The sequence below is a fragment of the Rhinopithecus roxellana genome, chromosome 4 (genome assembly GCF_007565055.1).
Source record: "Rhinopithecus roxellana isolate Shanxi Qingling chromosome 4, ASM756505v1, whole genome shotgun sequence".
NCBI classification, from domain to species: domain Eukaryota; kingdom Metazoa; phylum Chordata; class Mammalia; order Primates; family Cercopithecidae; genus Rhinopithecus; species Rhinopithecus roxellana.
The window spans coordinates 70,421,501-70,444,285 of record NC_044552.1 but is presented as its reverse complement, the minus strand read 5'-3'; the positions used below and the strand labels follow the sequence as shown (position 1 = coordinate 70,444,285).

Genomic DNA, 22,785 nt, shown 5'->3' with positions numbered 1-22,785 from the left:
AGCCTTCCAGACCACCGCTTCCTGCTCCCTCTCTAACCCCATAGATGGAACAGATTGAATACTGAGAGATCTCTAAACTCGGCAACGGTCATTGAAAAGTGAAAGACCCCAGAAGCTTCTAAAGTGATTCCCTTTCCCCAAATCTGTTCTGTAATCTAAAGGAGCACTCTCATTATTTTTACTAGTTGAAATATGAGATTCTTGTTTTCTGTTCCTTAGGTTAAATTGTACTTCCCGAATTAAGCTCATGCTACCTTCTTTGTTTTTTGAGATGGAGTCTCGGTCTGTCTGCCAGGCCGAAGTGCAGTGGCGCAATCTGGGCTCACTGCAACCTTCGTCCCCTGGGTTCAAACAATTCTCCTGCTTCAGTCTCCCTAGTAACTGGGATTACGGGCGTGCGTTACCACGCCTGGCTAATTTTCGTATTTTTAGTAGAGACGGGGTTTGTCCATGTTGGCCAGGCTGGTCTGGAATTTCTGATATCAGGTGATCCGCCCCCGTCAGCCTCCCAGAGTGCTGGGATTACAGGTGTGAGCCACCGCGCCCGACCTCATACTGCTTTTTTTTTTTTTTTTTTTTTTTTTTTGTTAACATCGTGTGTGTTCATGTGATGGCTTAGGAACCCAGCTCTTCCATTTAGTTGCCTCTTTCTATCCCTCAAATCTTTTCCAACTGGTGATTTCCATATTGTTGCACTGTCTTTAAAATAAAAAAAATTGCCTCCAAGTCTTCTTCTTCCCAAGTATCTTTTATTTGCTTTTTAAAAATCTTGCATCCATTCTCTTCCTTGACCTCATCAGTTCCATTTTTGTGCGCTTGATGTGTGCCAGCTATTATTCTAGACACTTGGGATACAATGGTGAACAAGTAACTAATTTTGGTGGGGGCAGAGAGACACAAATCGGTTAAGGAATTAAGTACCATTTGGTGATATGATAAAGAGTGACTAGAGGGGTTATTTTGGCCAGGGGGATGTCAGAAATTGCCTTAATTTCTGCATTTAAAAACCTTCTGTATACCAGTAACAATTAACTAGGAGTTTTAATAATAAAGACACTATTCATAATGGCGTTGAAAACTGAAGTTATCTAGAAGTAGATGAACCTAAAGCTGTGTAGTCCTTTAGACAGAAAATTGTAAGGCTCTGTTGGAACACAAAAGATGACCCAAGTAAATGGTGAGATATACCGTATTTATGGATGGAAAGACTCAACAAAATGATGTCAATTTTCCTCAGTTCTACAAATTCAGTGTGATGCCAATTAAAATCACCATATTGTTTTATGGAACTTGACATGCTGAACTTAAAATTTATATGGAAAGGCAAAGGGCCAAGAATAGTGAAGTCAATTTTGAAGAAGAAGAAAAATAAGGTCTCTCCCTATCAGATACCAAAGCTTAATATAAAGTTGTAATTATTAAGGTGGTATGATATTGATTCAGGGATAGAGAAGTAGATTCGTGGAATAGAATAGAGACATTAGAAACATACCTATTTACGTATGGGAGCTTAGTATACCACTAAGTGGTATTACAAAGCAGGGGGAAAGCATAGACTATTCTAATAAAGGATGATGAAATATGTGGTTGGTGAGATATGTGGCATCATTGTGGAATACAGACAGGATTAGATTCTTTCAAACTACTGACAACAGTTTCCAGATAAAGACCTAAATGTGAATGGCACAGCTGCAAGGTATTTGGAAAGAAATATAAGAGACCATTGTCTCTAGGAAAGATTTCTTTTTTGTTTGCTTTGTTAAATCTTGTTACACATAAGATTTATCATGTTAACCATTTTGAGATGTTGAGTTCAGTGACTTCACCTTGTGCAACCAGCACTACTATCTATCTCCAGAACTTTTTTTTTTTTAAATCTCTCTGAGGATTTCTTAAGTTACAAAAAGCACCATTGAGGTGTCATTTTATTACTCCAAATGAGAGATGATATTGGCTTGAACTAGACAAGAGTGTAGCAGTGAATACAGAGAAAAATGGATGGATTTTGGGGTATGTTTTGATGGTAGAGAAGAGCAACTATGCATGGTTTGGATGTAGGGTAAGGGGAAAACAAGGAATCAAGGGCAACATCTGTTTTCTTGCTTCAATTAAGAGGTAGATCATTTACCATTTACAATAAAAAAGCATTGACCATTTGGTGGATGGTGATGGAGAAGATTTGTGGAGGAAGAGTTTGGGGAGAAAAAGTAAATAATTCTGTTTTGGATAGTTAAGTATGAAAGGCCTATTGGGCTGGGTGCGGTGGCTCAAGCCTGTAATCCCAGCACTTTGGGAGGCCGAGACGGGCAGATCACGAGGTCAGGAGATCGAGACCATCCTGGCTAACACGGTGAAACCCCGTCTCTACTAAAAAAATACAAAAAACTAGCCGGGCGAGGTGGCGGGCGCCTGTAGTCCCAGCTACTCGGGAGGCTGAGGCCGGAGAATGGCGTGAACCCAGGAGGCGGAGCTTGCAGTGAGCTGAGATCTGGCCACTGCACTCCAGTTTGGGCTACAGAGCAAGACTCCGTCTCAAAAAAAAAAAAAAAAAAAAAAAAAAAAAAGGCCTATTGGACATCTAAGTGAAAATGTTCCGATAGCTGTTGGATAGATGGGTCAGGAAAGATCATAGCTAGAGGTACTCTGAGATCACTGGCATATAGATATTAAGAACTGTGGTGTATTAGAATTAGATCAGCTGTATTACACAGAAAACAAGATAATACTGGCTTAAATATGTATGTAATTGCATAGGTAGGCAACCATGCTTTTATGGCAGCAGCTCTGTAATCATCAGGGACTTGGATTCTTCTATCTGGCTGCTCTACCGTCCTTAATAAGATGCTTCATGGTAAGATGACTGCTTTAATTCAAACTGTCAGTTGCTCATTCTAGCAAGAGGGAGGAGGGAAGGAGGAAGAAAGGCACATACCTTCTTTTTAAGGACACTTTTCAGAAATTGCACGTGACACATCCACTCATATTTCATTAGGCAGTTCTTAGTAACCCATTGTTAACTAGAAAGAAAGAAAGAAAGGTGATGTAGTCTTTTTTGTTATCTGTGTACCCAGCTACAATTCAGGTTTTATTAATCAGAATGAAAGCATGAAATGAAGTTTCACTCTGGCTTTTTCTACCAGGGCAATGAAACTACTGATATGAAGATCCCAGTGACCTCCATATTGTTAAACTTAATGGAATTTTCAAATATTTGTTTTATTTTTAAATTATAGTCTCTTCCCTTTTCTTTCTGTGTCTTTCTTAGTCTAAAAATTTCTCCCTGTTCTCTACTTAACATCAGTGTTTGAGATTTTATGTAATCACCATCATAACCTTTTTTTTTTTTTTTTTGAGACGGAGTCTTGTTCTGTCGCCCAGGCTGGAGTGCAGTGGCGCAATCTTGACTCACTGCAAGCTCCGCCTCCTGGTTTCAGCCATTCTCCTGCCTTAGCCCCACAAGTAGCTGGGACTACAGGTGACCGCCACCACTCCTGGCTAATTTTTTTGTATTTTTAGTAGAGACGGGGTTTCACTGTGTTAGCCAGGATGATCTCAATCTCCTGACCTTGTTCGGCCTTCCAAAGTGCTTGGGATTACAGGTGTGAGTAACCGTGCCTGGCCCCATAATCTTAAAGGTGCTTTTAAATAGAAATTGACAAGCAGACTCTAAAATTATGTGGAAGTACCAAGGACCTAGAATAGTTCATCTTGAAAGGAAGGACACAGCTGGAGAATTTATACTGCTAGCTTCAAGATTTACTTTAAAAACTACAGTAATCTGTAGTAATCTGTAGGGCGCGGTAGCTCACACCTGTAATCCCAGCACTTGGGGAGGCCAAGGCGGGTGGATCACGAGGTCAGGAGTTCAAGACCAGCCTGGCCAACGTGGTGAAACCCTGTCTCTACCCAAAATACAAAAATTAGCTGAGTGTGGTGGTGGGTGCCTGTAATCCCAGCTACTTGGGAGGCTGAGTCAGGAGAATTGCTTGAACCTGGGAGCGGAGGTTTCAGTGAGCTGAGATCGGGCCACTGCACTCCATCCAGCCTGGGTGACAGAGTGAGACTCTGTCAAAAACAAAAACGAAACAAACACAATAACAACAACAAAAAAACCTACAGTAATCTAAACAGTGCAATGTTTATATAAGGATAGATAAATAGATCGATGGAGTGGAATAGGTCCATACTTACATATTCCGTTAGGGTTTTTTTGTTGTTTCTTTGAGATGTGGGTCTCACTATGTTGCCTAGGCTGGTGTTGGGCTCCTGAGCTCAAGCAGTCCTCCTGCCTCAGGCTTCTGAGTAGCTGGGATTACAGGCATGTGCCACAGATATAGTCAGTTGATTTGTGGTCTCAAGCAATCATCCCATCTTGGCCTCCCAAATCACTGGGATTATAGGCATGAGCCACCACACTTGGCCCTATGGTATACTTTTTATTGTTATTTTATAGTGTATTCCTCTATTCCTTCTACTTATAAAAAAATAAAATTTACTGTGAAACAGTATACCAAGTTACGCTGGCAGCAACCTCGTATATCTCGTGTCAAGTTAAGTTTAGAAATTACATGTCAGCTTTTTGAGGCATTATAAACCATCCTAAAGGCTACTGGCTAAAACAGACATTTATTATTGCTTGCAGGCTAAGGGCTGAATATGGATTTGTAGGGTCAGCTAGGGGCTGGCTAGTTCGATGTGGCTTCACATGCCTGGCGGCTGGTGCTGGCTGTCAGTTGGTACTTGTTGGCTTTATTAATAGGGATATTGGACATTTCTCTTGTGATCTAGCAGACTAACCTAGGCATCTTTACATGGTGTTGGTCACAGGGTTCTCAAGAGCAACAAGACAGAAGCTTTGATGTGCACGTACTTCCCAAGTCTCAGCTTGCATCATGCTTCTATTGTCCTATGACCAAAGTTACTCGTAAGATCAATCTAAAGTCACCATGGGAGGGAACTACCAAAGATCATGGTTACAGGAAAAGGAATAATTTGTGCTCATTAAAAAAAAAATCTGCATTTAAGACAAAAACTATGTGTAAAAAAAGCAGGCAAATATAAAAGTGAGTCAACTGGAAGTTTTAGAAATAAAAATTTTTGAAGTACTCAGTGGATGGATCAAATGATAGTCTAAATACAGCTAAACAGAAGATGATGAATTGGAAGATAGATTTGGGGAAATAATCCATAGTGCATGTCAGAGAGACAGAAAAAAATGGAAGAAGTTGAGATTTGAAGGTTAGACTTTAAAAATCTAGCATACATCTAATAGGAGTACCAGAAAGTAAAAGTTGAATGGGGGTCAAAGTGATAATTATTAAGAATATTGCAGAATTGAAGAAAAATGTGAGTTCTAAGATCGAAGGAGCATACCAAATCTTGAGTGGGGTATATAAAAACAAACCCATACTCAGACATAAAGTAGAGAATTGTAAGAACATCGAAAACAAAGATCTTAAAACTGCCAGATGGAGTATAATATTGATACTAATGATAAGTAACATTTATTGAACATTTAATTTGGAATAGGCACTATTGTGTGTGTTTTACATATATTAACTTATGTGGTTTTTTTTTTTTTTTTTTTTTTTTTTTGAGACGGAGTCTAGCTCTGTCGCCCCAGCTGGAGTGCAGTGGCCGGATCTCAGCTCACTGCAAGCTCCGCCTCCCGGGTTTACGCCATTCTCCTGCCTCAGCCTCCCAAGTAGCAGGGACTACAGGCACCCGCCACCTCGCCCGGCTAGTTTTTTGTATTTTTTAGTAGAGACGGGGTTTCACCATATTAGCCAGGATGGTCTCGATCTCCTGACCTTGTGATACGCCCATCTCGGCCTCCCAAAGTGCTGGGATTACAGGCTTGAGCCACCGCACCCGGCCAACTTATGTGATATTTGTAACAACCCTTTACAGTAGTTCCCTTATTACCACCATTTTATAGATGAGGAAAGTGAGACACACAGAGGTTAATTAACTAGCCCATTATCATATGTGTAGTGCTTTCAAATGTACCTGGATTTTATTTTAATCAGGTATGGTAAGAAGACAGACACAGAGACAACTACCTTGAAAGAAGAGTTTATTATGTACAGTTGCCCAAGGAAGAATGGGCATACCACACCATGCAAGGCCACATGGGAAAGTACCAGGGTCATTCAGGAGGCATAAGGAACAATGTGAAAGCATGGGCCAGAGCTTGCTTTTATTGTGTTTTTTTGTGGGAAGGAATGAGCAAGACGGTAGATGAGCTGAGCACATTTACGACTGGATAGTTCGAATAATTTTGGCAGACCAGAGAGGTGGTCTCTAGTTCTCTAGTATCTGGCTCCGAGGAGATTTAGAGTAAGGGAAGCATTGGCTGTGTGTGGTGGTTGGGGGTGTGCACCTGGGATTGGTTGGTTTCCATATGTGAGAGGCATGCTCACAGGCAAGTTGTTTGCTACCTCTAGCAGTTAGCTATCCCAGATCCAGAGAGGGGCAGTCACTCCCTGGGTCCTTAAGGTCCTAAGATATCAAAGCATTCTTAAAAAAAAAAGACTAATACAAGTCGTTTGTGGAATTGGATTTGAAACCAGGCAGCGTGGTCCTACAGAGCACATTCTTAAACTTCCTTGCTTCTATTTTGCCTACAAAGAAACAACAATTAGACTTAGATTTCTCCTGAGCAACAAGAAATATCAGTGAAAATATCATTAATGTACCGAAGGAAACCTACTGTTATTCTGAATTCTAAACCCAGAATTCCAAACCCAGCTATTACTGTTATTTTTTTTTCTGAGACAGAATCTTATTCTGTCTCCCAGGCTAGAGTGTAGAGTGTGATCATGGCTCACTGAAACCTCTGTCTCTCAGGCTCAAGTGATTCCTCTGCCTCAGTCTCCTCAGTAGCTGGGAATACAGGCACATGTCAACAGGCCCGGCTAATTTTTTAAATTTTTTTGGAGAGATGAGGTCTTACTGGTCTTGAACTCCTGGGCTGGCCTAGAGCTCCTGGGCTCAAGCAATCTGCCAACCTTGGCCTCTAAGTGCTGGGATTACAGGCATGAGTCATCACACCTGGCCCAAACACAACTGTTTTTTAGTATATCTAGAATAGAGCATTTTTAGACATGCTGAGAGTGAGAGTGCTAACTACATATATGCCTTCATGAAAGAACTATCAAAGGATATACCTTCATCAGACTGATTTGAACCTAGAGGGAAGTTGTGGACGCAAGAAACGAGTAAGGAAGGAAATTCACAAAATATCAGTAAATATTTAGGTTGATTGCTTTTAAAAATGACTTCTTTTGGGATGTTTAAAAATAAAATGGAATTAAAATACTAGACAAAAATACCTAAGATAGGAGAGAATTGGATTTAAAGCATTTTAATATTCTCATTTGGGAGGATAATTATATTGTTTGAATTCATACTGTATATAGCACATTTAAAATGTAGCTACTGGCCGGGCGCAGTGGCTCAAGTCTGTAATCCCAGCACTTTGGGAGGCTGAGACGGGCGGATCACAAGGTCAGGAGATCGAGACCATCCTGGCTAACACGGTGAAACCCCGTCTCTACTAAAAAAACATACAAAAAATTAGCCGGGCGAGGTGGCGGGCACCTGTAGTCCCAGCTACTCGGGAGGCTGAGGCAGGAGAATGGCGTAAACCCGGGAGGCGGAGCTTGCAGTGAGCTGGGATCCAGTCACTGCACTCCAGCCTGGGCGACAGAGTGAGACTCTGTCTCAAAAAAAAAAAAAAAAAAAAAAAAGTAGCTATTTACTAAAGAAATAGAGATAAATGGTATAACTTTAAGCAATTAAAGAGTAATAAAAAAAATCCTGATCTATCCAACGTGCGATAAATGTAAATGGATTAAATTCATCTATTAAAAGAGAGGTTTTGAAATTATAAATGATACCAATAGATTATAACCATGATGGAAAAAGTTAAGATAATTAAATACTTAGGAGAAAACTGGCAAGGAACTTAAAGCAGTAAATGTTAATAGGGATAAAGGAAGATAGTATGTGATGACAAAAGGAACAAAGTACTAAGTTCCTAATAATCATGAATTTGTGTGCACCTAGGCATATCTTTTCACATTATGGCCTGCCAAAAAGGGTAGTATTTGTTTGCCACACTGATTGGGGTGTTTTGCACTAGAGAGTAAGATCCATGAAAGCAAGGGCAAATTTTTCTTTTTCATTGTTAAATTGCTAGCATCTAGAACAGTTAGTTCTTCATTCATAGGAACTCAGATAAGTATTTGCTTAATGAATAATAATAAAAAAAAAGGACAGCAAAAGGGGTAAATTGACAAGTGCAAAAATCAGTATGAAACTTTAAAAAACCCCTCTCATACTGGTAGATCATGCAGACAAAAATTGGCAAGGCTATTCAATGGCCATTTGGAGCTGTGAAAAAAAATTAGCAAGACTATAGAAACAACAAAATTAACAAGCCTAGTATAATGGATATATTCTGCTCACAACAAAGAATACGTTTATATGATATATTTATAAATATTGACTGGAAGAGGTAACAAAGCAAGTCTTCACAATTTTAAAGAATCTATGTCACATAGCACGGTAAGATAATCTTTGCCTGTAATCCCAGCACTTTGGGAGGCTGAGGCACGTGGATCACTTGAGGTCAGGAGTTCAAGACCAGCCTGGGCAACATGGTGAAACCCTGTCTCTACAAAAAATACAAAAAATTAGTTGGGTGTGGTGGTGGGCACCTGTAGTCCCAGCTGCTCGGTAGGCTGAGGTGGGAGGCTTGCTTGAGCCTGGGAGACAGAGGTTACAATGAGTGGTGATTGCACCATTGCACTCCAGCCTGGGCAACAGAGCCAGACCCTGTTTCAAAAAATAAAAAAAAGATAATCTTAAAAAATTTTATATATTTGGAAACTAAAAGCCACACTCTTAAACAGTTCACAGATTAGAGAAAAATTACAGTGGAATTTCAGAGGGATAATTTATAGTCTTTTTGTCGCTGGAGACAACAGTGGCACAATCTCAGCTCACTGCAACCTCGGCCTCCCAGGTTCAAGCAATTCTCCCACCTCAGCCTCCCAAGTAGCTGGGACTACAGGAGTACGCCACCACACCTGGCTAATTCTTTTTGGTAGAGTCAGGGTTTCACCATGTTGGCCAGGCTGGTCTTGAACTCCTGACCTCAAGTGATCTGCCCGCCTCAGCCTCCCAATGTGCTGGGGTTATAATAGTTTATAGTCTTAAATGCATTTATGAAGGAACAAGAAATGCTCATCTTAGGCATTATTGAAGAAGTTAGGAAAAAGACAGTTGCACCCAAAGAAAGAAGAAAATAATAAAAAACAGAAATAGAAAATAAAACAAAAGAGAGAGGTACCTTCCTTCCTTTCCCTTATAACAAAAAGAAAAAGGAAAAAAACCTCACTATCCAAAGACAGTCTGATATGGGTCTAGAATAATGAGTTGTGTTCTGGGAATGATTGCATCATATTTAGATCATCTTTACTCAGTTGATGAATTAGTTGGGTGACAGCTCTCCTTTGATAGAATGCCAACAATTAACAAATTTCAAAAATTTTAAACAACATGGGTACTATCCTGAAAGAACTAGAGAAAAGCTAAATGCTTCTATGGATGCTAAGTGTACCGTCCACATAGAGCTTCTCATTTCTTTAGGGCCTCAGTCATCAGAGATAAATACATATATATATTTTCAAAGACATTAAATTCTTTTCATGCCTATATTGGTATTCTGGTTAATAACGTGTCTATTCTTGTTACCTGTTAATTCTTGTGTTCTGGAAATGATTGTATCATATATATATATATATATATATATATATTTTTTTTTTTTTTTTTTTTTTTTTTTTTTTTTTTTTGAGACGGAGTCTCACTCTGTTGCCCAGGCTGGAGTGCAGTGGCCGGATCTCAGCTCACTGCAAGCTCCACCTCCGGGGTTTACGCCATTCTCCTGCCTCAGCCTCCCGAGTAGCTGGGACTACAGGCGTCCGCCACCTCGCCCGGCTAGTTTTTTGTATTTTTTTTTAGTAGAGACGGGGTTTCACCATGTTAGCCAGGATGGTCTCGACCTCCTGACCTTGTGATCCGCCCGTCTCGGCCTCCCAAAGTGCTGGGATTACAGGCTTGAGCCACCGCGCCTGGCCGATTGTGTCATATTTAGATCATCTTTCCAATTGTGAAAATTATGCACAATTGGACACAGTGTGAGGAAGAACAATGAAAATACTAACAAAATAATATTCTAATAAGTCCCTTTTAAGTTTTTAAGGGAGAAATTTTTTTTAATTGGAAAGTTTTCTTCATAGTCTTGAAAAAGCTAACTCTGTGGACCATCCACTGTGATGGTAACATGTTCTTGTAGCTAAAACAAGTGTTTTGATTTAGATGCTAAATTAAATTTGTTGTGGTTGTTCTACTTACACAGAATGTCCCTGGCTGCTTATTGTGTCATCTGTTGCAGAAGAATAGGAACCTCTACTTCCCCGCTGAAAAGTGGCACACGCTGGAGAGACATCAGTGAGTACAGCTTAAACAACTCTTATTTTCTTATAGGAACAGTGATAGAATTGTGGCCGTTTCTAAGATGGGCCACAAAAATTTTTTGAACCCATGATTAAATCTCAAATTTGTTTATGTGTTTCTGTACTAATAGTCCACCCCAATTTTATAGGCCCAGAGCCATACATACTCCTTTTTCTTGAGAATTATTTTCCCTCTTCTACTACCCCTGTCAAATTTCATACTCATCATCGTAAACTTAAATATAACTGTATTTTCATTCAGCAGATATTTATTAAGCACTTGCAAAACAAAGTGCCAGGCACCCATGTTAGGTTCTGGGAATACAGTTGTGAGCAAGGAAGATGTCATCCTTGCCTTCCAGGGGCTCGGGATGTGTCTCCAGTCTACTCCATTTGGAGCCTTGCCTTCATTTAGGAAGCTTTCTCTGACACCATAGGCCAGGTTGGATCTGTTACTTGTCATTTCGTAGGGTCAGTGTAGAACTTAGTTAATTATCTTACAGTTTCCACTGTAAACTCTGTGAAGGCAGTATTTTATCTTGTTTACCACTATAACCTAGTTATTTATTATGCGTGGCATATAGTAGGTGATCAAATAGTTTTTGTTGGATGGAAGAATGAAATACTGTAACTTTCCTGAGCATTATTTCCTTTATGTGTAAAATGAGAAGATTGGCCAGAACATCTTTTATTCATTTGACAATAAACAAAATATTTAATTGACCATCTACTCTGTGCCAGGTACAATTCTAGGCCCTAAGAATACAATATTGAATAAAGCAAACTCCTTTTCCTCATGGAGTTTCTTTTTGATTTTTAAGAGAAATCTGTTTTTAGGGATAGATCATTTTCATCTAGAAAATTCTGATACTGTTTTAAATACAAAAAGAGAAGTGAGGACAAATGTCATTTTGGCAGCATGAGTTGAAGCTCTGAACAAAGGAGTGTCTCAATATGTGCAATAAATTATAGGTTAAGGCTGGGTGCAGTGACTCATGCCTGTAATCCCAGCACTTTGGGAGGCTGAGGTGGGTGGATCACTTGAAGTCAGGAGTTCAAGACCAGCCTGGCCAACATAGGTGAAACCCCGTCACTACTAAAAATACAAAAATTAGCTGGGTGTGGTGGTGGGTGCCTGTAATCCTAGCTCCTCAGGAAGCTGAGGCAGGAGAATCACTTAAACCCAGGAGGTGGAGATTGCAGTGAGCTGAGATTGTGTCATTGCACTCCAGCCTGGGCAACAGAGTGAAACTCTGTATATATATACATAAAATCTTTATATTTATTTATATATATTTTCTTTATGTAAATATTATATATGTAAATATTATATAAAAATATATATAAAGATTTTTGTGGGCTAGCTTCAGTGCCTAATCATCATGAGTACCATATCAGTTAAGACTGTGCACAGTGCATGTAACAGAAGCTTGAGTCCAGTGGCTTAGGTTAATACGGTTTTCATTCTTCTTACATAATAATAAGTCAAGGTGGAGACAGTTTAGGGCAGGAATTACAGTTTAGCAATCTTCTTGTCTTCTGTTCCATTCTCTTTATTGTCCTCATGGTTACAAGATGGTTACTGAATCCTTGGGTATCAAGAAGCAGAGGGCCAAAAGCCAGTTTGAGGCTTTGTCTTTTTATGTGGGGAGGGATCCATCTCTATAGACTTCCATCTATATCCTATTGGCTACAACTGTGTTACACAGTTAGCCCTAGCTACAGAGTTGTCTAGGAATTTGAATATTTTTAGGTGGTAATCAGGTTGTGTATTTGTAAGGATTAAAGGGCATGTATATTGGACAGGCAATTAGCAGTGTCTGCCATAGGAATTTTTTAATATTGAAAAAGTTTTCCAAGACCCAAACATTTATAAATAAACGTATATAATCGCTATTTTATTTTATTTATTTATTTTAAGGTGGATTCTTGCTCTGTCGACCAGGCTGGAGTGCAGTGGTGCAATCTCGGCTGACTGCAACCTCTGCCTCTGTGGTTCAAGTGATTCTCCTGCCTCAGCCTCCCGAGTAGCGGGGATAACAGGCAGGTGCCACCAAGCCTGGGTAATTTTTTTCTTTGATATTTAGTAGAGATGGGATTTCACCTGTTGGCCAGGCTGGTCTCAAACTCCTGACCTCAGGTGATCTGCTCGCCTTGGCCTCCCAAAGTGTTGGGATTACAGGCGTGAGCCACTGCACCTGGTCTAATCTCTGTTTTAAATGGGGCTATGTACATATATACCTAACCGTCAATTATAACATAATTACTTTAGAAAACATTCTTTCGTGTCCTCACTTGACAATATAATCCTTAAATATAGTTCTAGTAGTGATAGGGACAATGCTTCCCATTTCTTTCTTTAATGGGTTGTTAACTAAAAGGGGTCAGAAGGGAAGTGAGCTGCCTGAATGTTGCATTTGATGGAAGCATTGTAGTCCTACCAGCGTCAGTAGTGGAACAGGGACTAGGAGGTGGAGAAAGAGGAGGTATGAAATGTCTTCAGTATACATTATATTTGCACTCAGTGCTTGTTGATTTGTGTGTTTGTGTCTAAGGATAGGAGACCATTTATTAATAGCAACTGATTATATTAATATAAAAATATTAGCTTCTTATCTGATAACATATGATACAGGTAGAGACTTACACTGTTGCCTATTTCCTTTCACACTTTTAAAAATGAAATTCATCACATTGACTTTTTTTCTTTTGAAGGAAATATAATAAAGTTTACTGGATCACTTATTTTAGGGTAAGTTGTCAACTGTGGAATGTTAATTGGCTTCATTTTACTCTATTGGAAATCTCAATGGCAGTGATTTACAGGTTGCATGAGGTATTGAAAGGGTATAGATTTTGGAATTAGACTGGTGGATTTAATCACTGATCCCACCAGTTAAATGTTGTCATGATGTGGTTTCCTTACCTTCTGAGGAGTGCTTTCTCTTGGAGCCAAATGTGTACTAGGAACTCTGCCTGCCAGGCACTGCTGCTGTGAGAAAAGCACTTTGACGTACTTATATCAGGCACGCACTTAGCTTTGACACACTTAGAGTCACGTCTTGTATTAGGTTCTAAAGTGGGTGAAAAAGGTGCAAACTGACTATAGTCAAAAGTATTTTGGAAAATCCCATAGGTCACCACAAAGCTCACATGAAAGGAATTTGAGGCTGACTGAGAAAACCAACAGATGGACATCTCCCATCTGATGCTCCCTCAGGAGCACGTGTAATGAATGCAGTGACCCTCTTTCAGCAAATTGTTATTTTTCATATTCCTTCTTTTACTTTTCTTTAGGGGGAGGAATATATATGTAATACTATTGTACTGTATTTGTTAATACTTTTTACTAGTACAAATATAAAATTAACTCTCAGATGCTGAAATGATAAGAGATATATTTGGCATTTTATCCAAATGCATACATTTCTCCATGACATTGTAATGTATGGCACAATATATTTAGATAATTTTTCCCTTTGACTCATTCTGGGCAAAGCATAAATGTATATATAACCTTTTCTGTAATGCGGTTTGTCTAGCTCACAATTATATTCAGGAATATAGTGAAAATTAATTACAGTTTTTTCTTATAGTGAAGAATTTTGTCTTTCATGGAAAACAGGATAAAAGTTCAGATACATCCCGAAGAGAGTAGATTGGATTCTTGGATTTTTTTTTTTTTTTTTTTTGAGACAGTGTCTTACTCTGGTCACCCTGGCTAGAGTGCAGTGTCATGATCTCGGCTCACTGCAGCCTCTGCCCCCTGGGTTCAGGTGATCCTCCCACCTCAGCCTCCCAAGCTGGACCACAGGTGTGTACCACCACACCTGGCTGTATTATTATTATTATTTGTATTTTTAGTAGAGACGGGGTCTCGCCATGTTGCCCAGGCTAGTCTTAAACTCCTGAGGTCAGGTGATCTGCCTGCCTTGGCCTCCCAAAGTGCTGGGATTACAGGCTGAGCCACTGCCCTTGGCCGAGGGCAGAGGATTCTAAAGAGCCTTCTTTGTGTACCTCTGATGCTAAACCAGTGTCTGAACTTTGTTTTATCTGCTTACCTGAGGGTAGAAACCAAAGGTCAGAAGAAGGTGTAGGAAAACAGTGTTGCTAAGCTCTCAATCCAGAGTGCAATCTTTGTGTCAGGATTTAGGGAGTGTGTAAGTCAATCTGATTAGGAAAAAAGAAATCTTCGTTTTGAGATACACAACAAACAACATTTAAAGTTAACTTCAGGTAGATGATGGGAGTACACATTGGCTCATCTTTTTGCAAAACCGGTTTGTCATTATCTAGTAAAATTGAATATGTATACTATCAGAAGGTATGTAATTCTAGATATATGTACGTGTAGATAGATAGAGGTACACGTACATGTATGCACGGTAGAGATGTATAAGATATGTAACAGCATTGTTGTGATAGACTCAAATTAGAAACGTTGTCAATGCCCGTCTATGGGAGAGTGAATAAGTAAGTTGTAGTATATCCATGCAATGAATAATCGCATACTATACGAAAATCTAAGTGCAGGAACTACATTTTACATGCAACAACATGGATGACTCACATAAATACAGGGCTGAGCAAAAGAATACATGTAGTGTGATTCCATTGATATGAATTTCAAAAACAGGCAAAACTAAGCTCTGTTGTTTAAGGATGCATATATAAACTGTAAAGAAAAGCATATTGTTATAATAAAAATCAGAATCATATATAGAGATGAGAACAGGTCAGTATCAGGGAGGACACACTGTGGGCTTCTGGGGTGCTGTTAACATTCTGTTTCTTGCCTGGATATGATTATGAAGCTATTTATTTGTAAACTGAAATGTGTATATACATGTATATGTATATATACAGTCATGTGTCAATAATGGCGATACATTCTGAGTAATGTGTTGTTAGGTGATTTCATTGTTGTGCAATCATCACAGAGTGCACTTGCACAAACCTGGATGGCAGAGCCTACTCCACACCTAGGCTGTGTGGGACAGCCTATTGCTCCTAGGCTCCAAACCTGTACAGCATGTGACTGTATTGAATACTATAGGCTATTATAATACAATGGGAAGTATTTGTGTACCTAAACATATCCAAACAAAAAAAGGTACAGTAAATAACATTTTAAAATGGTACACTTACATAGGGCACTTACCGTGAGTGGAGCTTACAGGATGGGGAGTTGCTTTGGGTGAGTGAATGGTGAGTGAGCATGAGCGCTTAGGACATTGCTGTACACTACTGTAGACTTTATCAACACTATGTACTTAGGTTACATTACACTTTTTTTTTTTTTTTTGAAACGGAGTCTTGCTCTGTCGCCTAGGCTGGAGTGTAGCGGCGTAATCTCGTCTCACTGCAACCTCTGCCTCCTGGGTTCAAGTGATTCTCCTGACTCAGCCTCCTCAGTAGCTGGGATTACAGGTGCCTGCCACCACACCTGGCTAAGTTTTGTATTTTTAGTAGAGCCTTGGTTTTGCCATGTTGGCCAGGCCAGTCTTGAATTCCTGACCTCTGGTGATCCGCCCGCCTTGGCCTCCCAGAGTGTTGGGATTACAGGCATGAGCCACTGCGCCTGGCTGAACTTTGTATTTTCTTTAAAGGCAGAGTCCCACTATGTTTTGCCTAGGCTGGCCTTGAACTCCTGGACTCAAGAGATCCTCCTGCCTCAGCCTTCTAACTAGCTGGGACTACAGGCATGCACCACTGCACCCAGCTACACTAATTATAAAACAGTGTTTTTTTTCTTTAATAATTAACCTAGCTGGATGTAGTGCTGTGGGCCTGTAGTCCCAGCTGTTCGGGAGGCTGAGGCGAGGGGATGACATGAGCCCAGAAGTTTGAGGTCAACCTGGGCAACATAGTTGAGACCCTGTCTCTAAAAATAAATAAAGTCCTGGCTTTCATAATTAACCTCAGCTTACTGTATATATATTTTTTATACCTTATTACCTTAAATTTTTGAAAAACTTTTTGACTTTTGTAATTACACTTAGCTTAAAACACACATTGTATAGCTATACAAAAATATTTTCTTTCTTTATGTCCTATTCTATAAACTTTTGTCTATTAAAAAAATCTCATGGTGGCTCATGCCTGTAATCCCAGCACTTTGGGAGGCGAAGGTGGGCAGATCATGAGGTCAGGAGATCGAGACCATCCTGGCTAACAAGGTGAAACCCTGTCTGTACTAAAAATACGAAAATTAGCCAGGCATGGTGTGGGTGCCTGTAGTCCCAGCTACTCGGGAGGCTGAGGCAGGAGAATGGCGTGAACCCGGGAGGCAGAGCTTGCAGTGAGCCAAGACTGCACCACTGCACTCCAGCCTGGGCAACAGAGCAAGACTCCCTCTCCAAAAAAAAAAAAAAAATCTTTTTGAGGCCGGGCGCGGTGGCTCACGCCTGTAATCCCAGCACTATGGGAGGCCGAGGTGGGTGGATCACGAGATCAGGAGATTGAGACCAACCTGGCAAACACGGTGAAACCCGTCTCTACTAAAGATACAAAAACAAAATTAGCCAGGCGTGGTGGCAGGCTCCTGTAGTCCCAGCTACTTGGGAGGCTGAGGCGAGAGAATGGCGTGAACCCAGGAGGTGGAACTTGCAGTGAGCTGTGATCATGCCACTGCACTCCATCCTTGGGGACAGAGTGAGACTCCGTCTCAAAAAAAAAAAAAAAAAAATATATATATATATATATATATTTTTTGAGACGAGGTCTTGCTCTGTCGCCCAGGCTGGAGAGCAGTGGCTACTCGTGGATACAGTCATAGCATGCTGCAGCCTCGAACTCCTGGGCTCAAGGGATTCTCCTGCTTTAGCCTCTGGAATAGCTGAGACTACAGGCCTTGCTACTGTGCCAGCAAAAAAATTTTTTTAACTTTTTAAATGTTTTTATTAAAAATGAAAACACAAACCCATCAGCCTAGGCCTACACAGGGTCAGGGTCATCCATATCACTGTCTCCACCTCTGCATCTTGTCCTACTGCGAGGTCTTCAGGGGCAGTGACACGCATGGAGCTGTCATCTCCTGTGATAACACTTTCTTCTGGATACCTTCTGAAGGACCTGCCCTAGGCAGTTTACAGTTAAGTAGAAGGAGTACACACTGAAATAGCAATAAAAGTATACTATAGTAAATACATAAATCAGTAACATTTATTATTATCAAGTATTATGTACTCTACATAATTGTATATGCTAGACTTTTCTAGGATGGGCAGCATGGTAGATTTGTTTACACAGCATCACCACAAACATGTGATTAATGTGTTACGTTGGCTACTTAGTCACTAGGAGATAGGAATTTTTTAGCTCGTTATAATCTTATGAGACCACTATCTTATATGAGGTCTGTCCTTGAACAAAAAGTCAGTATATGGCGCATGACTGTATAAATGTTATATGCATATTACTGTATACATGTTATGTTTCCCAAGAAAAAAGAAAGACGTTTACTATGACAAACTTAATAGAGAAGAGTAGCTCTTGTGTTACATTTTGATTGTGTATTTATGATGCATTTTTTCTTTCTCTTTAAGAGGTTCTTTATTTCTTACATATGAAGTTCTGGCCCTGAAGAAAGCTGTGACATTAGATACTCAAGTGGTAGAAAGAGAAAAAATGAAGTCATATATATATGTGCACACAGTTTCTTTAGATAAAGGAGAAAATCATGGTAAGTTTATTGTGAAGTAAGCCTCTCTTTGTGAAAAATGGAAGCTAGTCATTGAATTTAAAAATATGTCTATTTAAAACACAGTATTAGTAGTACAGATTGAGCTAATTCTAAGAATCGCCAAACCCTGTGAAAACCAAGTTCCTAAAGAATTAATTAAGGACCAAAGTTTAGACTTCCACATTTAATCCAGGTTTGCAACTCTCCTAAAACTAAGTGAAGTGAAGACTAACTGGCATTTTTAGTCTGAACCTGGAATTCCACACCTTAGTGGAACTGTCAGTACAGAGGCTGGCTCTCAGTTTGGCAAGTACAAAAAACATGATTTTATCATTTAGCTCAGCGATATTTCTACTTTAAGGGATGTATTCATGCAAACCAAACACATGAGATACATTCATCAATATGAATGCCAACTCATTTATTATAATTATCTGTCACCCAGGCTAGAAAACCTGTCTTTACTAGTTAGGACACTCCACTTCTCAATATTTATGACACATGGAAGCCCTCATTAGTGATCATATGGTTGCATGGTGAACATGAAATTTTACAGCAGAAGAGTGTATTTTCCTCAACATATGGGTAGCATGGTGAGTCACACACTTGACTCACAGCTGCCTGTTCATACACTGTTAGCCAGAATGTGCCAGTTAACATGATGTTCCTCAAGTGGGGCAGGCTCTACTGCTCTCCTGTGTCTGTCACCCGCTGCTCTGTTGCTATTAGTTATCACTTTCTATATTTCAAAATGCTTTTATGGTATGTTTACAATTTCAATTACATAGATAATTGTTGTTGCTTATAATATACCTGTATAATAAGACTTAATCTCTTTAATAAAGTATTTCCAAACTTCAGTTTGAGGTGAGCTCATCATGAGGGACATTTTCCTGGATATTGCAAAACCTATGTTGTATGTGAAGATTTTCTTTAGCTTTAGTAAGTGTTTTTGTAGTTAGTGTTTTTGTTTTTACTTTTCCCTAACTTGGAGAGCAATCTTATTTTGGAATTGAGAGCTCTGTGTTTCCATAATGGTTTTAGTTGCATCAGTAGTGACAATAAAAAGACAACGGTGCTATTTTGTATTTTCTTTGTGAAAAAATTTGGAGTTTATACATTTCTCTTTGAAACACTGGAGCATAGTGTTAAGAATACATTCTTGGGCGGGGCATGGTGGCTCACGCCTGTAATCCCAGCACTTTGGGAGGCTAAGGCAGGTGGATCATGAGGTCAGAAGATCGAGACCATCCTGGCTAATATGGTGAAACCCCGTCTCTACTAAAAATACAAAAAAATTAGCCAGGAATGGTGGCGGGCGCTTGTACTCCCAGCTACTCGGGAGGCTGAGGCAGGAGAAGGGGGTGAACCCGGGAGGCGGAGCCTGCAGTGAGGGGATATCGCACCACCGAACTCCAGCCTGGGCGACAGAGCAAGATTCTGTTTCAAAAAAAAAAGAAAAAAAAGAATACATTCTTGGTTTTACTTGATTTTATGATCATTTTAGGTATTGCCTGGCAGGCAAGAAAAGAACTTCACAAAGCAGTAAGAAAAGTATTGGCAACATCCGCCAAGATACTACGGAATCCATTTGCTGGTAAATATCAAATATGTGACTTGGAATCCTTATCAGTAATCTGAAAGTCATTGGAATGATCAACCTGATACTTTTTGTCATTTCTTATACTGATTTTTTTTATAGCTATGGAAAATAATCAGGCCAGGTGCGGTGGCTCACACCTGTAATCCCAGCACTTTAGGAGGCTGAGGTGGGTGGATAACCTGAAGTCAGGAGTTTGAGACCAGCCTGGCTAACGTGGTGAAACCTTATCTCTACTAAAAATACAAAAATAGCCAGGCACGGTGATGGGTGCCTGTAATCCCAGCTACTCGGGAGGCTAAGGCAGGAGAATCACTTGAACTCAGGCGGCAGAGGTTGCAGTGAGCCAAGATCATACCACTGCACTCCAGCCTGGGTGACAGAGTGAGACTCTGTCTCAAAAAAAGAAAAGAAAAGAAAGAAAATTAATTAGCATTATTCTCTTGGACTCTATTTAATTTTAAGGGCTTAATGCTTTGGACAATTTTCTTCCTTCCTTGGGTAATTATGAATAAATATGGAGATAAAATATACCCTATTCTCTCTCTCTTTTTTTTTTTTTTTTTTTTGAGATGGAGTCTCGCTCTATCGCCCAGGCTGGAGTGCAGTGGCTGGATCTCAGCTCACTGCAAGCTCTGCCTCCCGGGTTTACGCCATTCTCCTGCCTCAGCCTCCCGAGTAGCTGGGACTACAGGCGCCCGCCACCTCACCCGGCTAGTTTTTTGTATTTTTTAGTAGAGACGGGGTTTCACGGTGTTAGCCAGGATAGTCTTGATCTCCTGACCTCGTGATCCACCCGTCTCGGCCTCCCAAAGTGCTGGGATTACAGGCTTGAGCCACCGCGCCCGGCCCTATTCTCTTGATAAGTGTTTTTTTTAATTTTAAATTTGTTAGAAAATCACTCCCATGCCTTCTCATCATGAGCATAGTACATCCACAATCATAGATTTCACAATCAGGTTAATCTACAATGTGGAGCTAGATACAAAAGAGCTTATCTGATCTCCTTAAAAAGTCGGCATTGTGAAAATAAAAGGTGAGAAAACTTTCTATAGTTAAAAGAGACTTTATTAAATCCTGGTTTTAAAAAACAACCTTAAAAAAATTTTTTTTTTTTGAAAAATTGGGGAAGCTTGAATATGGAATTAGACTGAATTTTAGATGATTTGGGAAGATTTTTGTTAGTGTTTTTGGGTGTGATAATAGCATTGTGGTTATTTAAGAGAATGCAGGATTGTTCTTAGGAGATGCAGGTTGAACTGTGAAAGGGTAAAATGTCATTTTGTCTACATCATCCTTTCAAATAGTTTGGGAAAAATTACATATGAATATAGATTAAGAAAATATGGTAGAATAATAACAGTTATTGAATGCAGATGTGATGTATGGATATTAACTCTTTTTTTTTTTTTTTTTTTTTTGAGACAGTCTTGCTCTGTTACCCAGGCTGGAGTGTAGTGGCACGATCTCTGCTCACTGCAAGCTCTGCCTCCCGGGTTCACACCATTCTGCTGCCTCAGCCTCCTGAGTAGCTGGGACTACAGGTGCCCGCCACCACACCCGACTATTTTTTTTTTTTTTTTTGTATTTTTAGTAGCGACAGAGTTTTACAGTGTTAGCCAGGATGGTTTCGATCTCCTGACCTTGTGATCCACCCACCTCGGGCCTCCCAAAGTGCTGGGATTACAGGCGTGAGCCACCGTGCCCAGCCTATGTTAATGTATTCTTTAATTTCTTTCATATATTTGATCTTTTTGAAAAAGTTTTGGGGAGAAAAAGATTTTAAAAATGACCACATATGAAAGACACCAGAATATACAAAACAAAAGCATACATGTTGAACCTGGGCAATGTAACAAGTCCCTGTCTCTAGAAAAAAAAGAAAAAGTTTAGTTGCACCTAATGGTACACACCTGTGATCTCAGCTACTCAGGAAGCTGAGGTGGGAGGATTGCTTGAGGCCAAGAGGTTGAAGCTGCAGTGAGCCATGATCGTGTCACTGCATTCCAGCCTGGGTAACAAAGTGAGACTGTCTCAAAAAACAAAACAAAACTGACCCCTGCCCCCCACCAAAAAAAAAGCACACACAGTATTCATAATAACTATAAAAGATAATATTATAGAATTGAGAACAAATAATATCAGTTTTTATCAATACCTGTATACATGGATTTAACTCTCCAATTGTAGATTTCAAATATTTATAAATTACTGTCTTAAAGTGAAGATAAAAGTATTATCTTAGCTGTTCACATTGTCTTGGTTTTTTCTTTTTGCAAAGACCCTTTTAGTACAGTTGATATAGAAGATCATGAGTGTGCTGTGTGGCTGCTCCTACGGAAGAGCAAGTCAGATGACAAAACCACGCGACTCGAGGCTGTGCAGGAGATGTCGGAGACCCATCACTGGCATGGTAATGAGACCACCCGAACAGGTGGCAGGTCTTCAGCTGGCTCTTGATTTCCGATGTAAAAGACAAGGGAGTGAGATTCAGGAAGGAAAATAATTCAGGCAGTCTTAGTATATATAAAAAGTATTTTAAAAATCTTAAGAAGCTTCAGTGATACGGAAAGTAGAAAGCCTGCTGACCTGGTAGTCAAATGTGTTTGGTAAGAATGAGCTTAGAAATGAGGAATATATGTTTGTGTAACTTTCTACCAGAACAAAGTTTTATTTGGTTACATACTTCTTTGAGAGCAACTCTTGATTCTGATAGTTGCCTAATGTACTTCAGTTTTCTTTGGGTTTCTATTTAATGAAGTATACTTAATTGCTTGCTACACCATACAATTATATTTGCTTTTACTTTTACAATCTACTTGACTCTAATACTAATAGTTGAATGTACCCAATTTGTATGTGTGTATATCTTTTTTTTTTTTTTTTTTTTTGAGACGGAGTCTCGCTCTGTCGCCCAGGCTGGAGTGCAGTGGCCGGATCTCAGCTCACTGCAAGCTCCGCCTCCCGGGTTTACGCCA

At 39.8% G+C, this 22,785-nt stretch overlaps 1 protein-coding gene across 4 annotated transcripts in view; it reads left to right on the top strand.

The window, feature by feature from the left end:
• Positions 1-22,785, top strand: part of SERAC1 (serine active site containing 1) — a 61,065-nt gene that overhangs the window by 454 nt on the left and 37,826 nt on the right. For 2 of the 4 annotated variants that reach the window (XM_010381540.2, XM_030929395.1), the window contains exons 2-6: positions 10,427-10,518; positions 13,239-13,275; positions 18,071-18,207; positions 19,715-19,804; positions 22,089-22,220. In XM_010381540.2, coding sequence (XP_010379842.1) covers positions 10,428-10,518; positions 13,239-13,275; positions 18,071-18,207; positions 19,715-19,804; positions 22,089-22,220 — 487 coding nt within the window. In that variant the 5' untranslated portion in view covers position 10,427. The remainder of the gene's footprint in view (positions 1-10,426; positions 10,519-13,238; positions 13,276-18,070; positions 18,208-19,714; positions 19,805-22,088; positions 22,221-22,785) is intronic. The other 2 variants (XM_010381541.1, XM_030929396.1) reach the window with 2 other exon arrangements.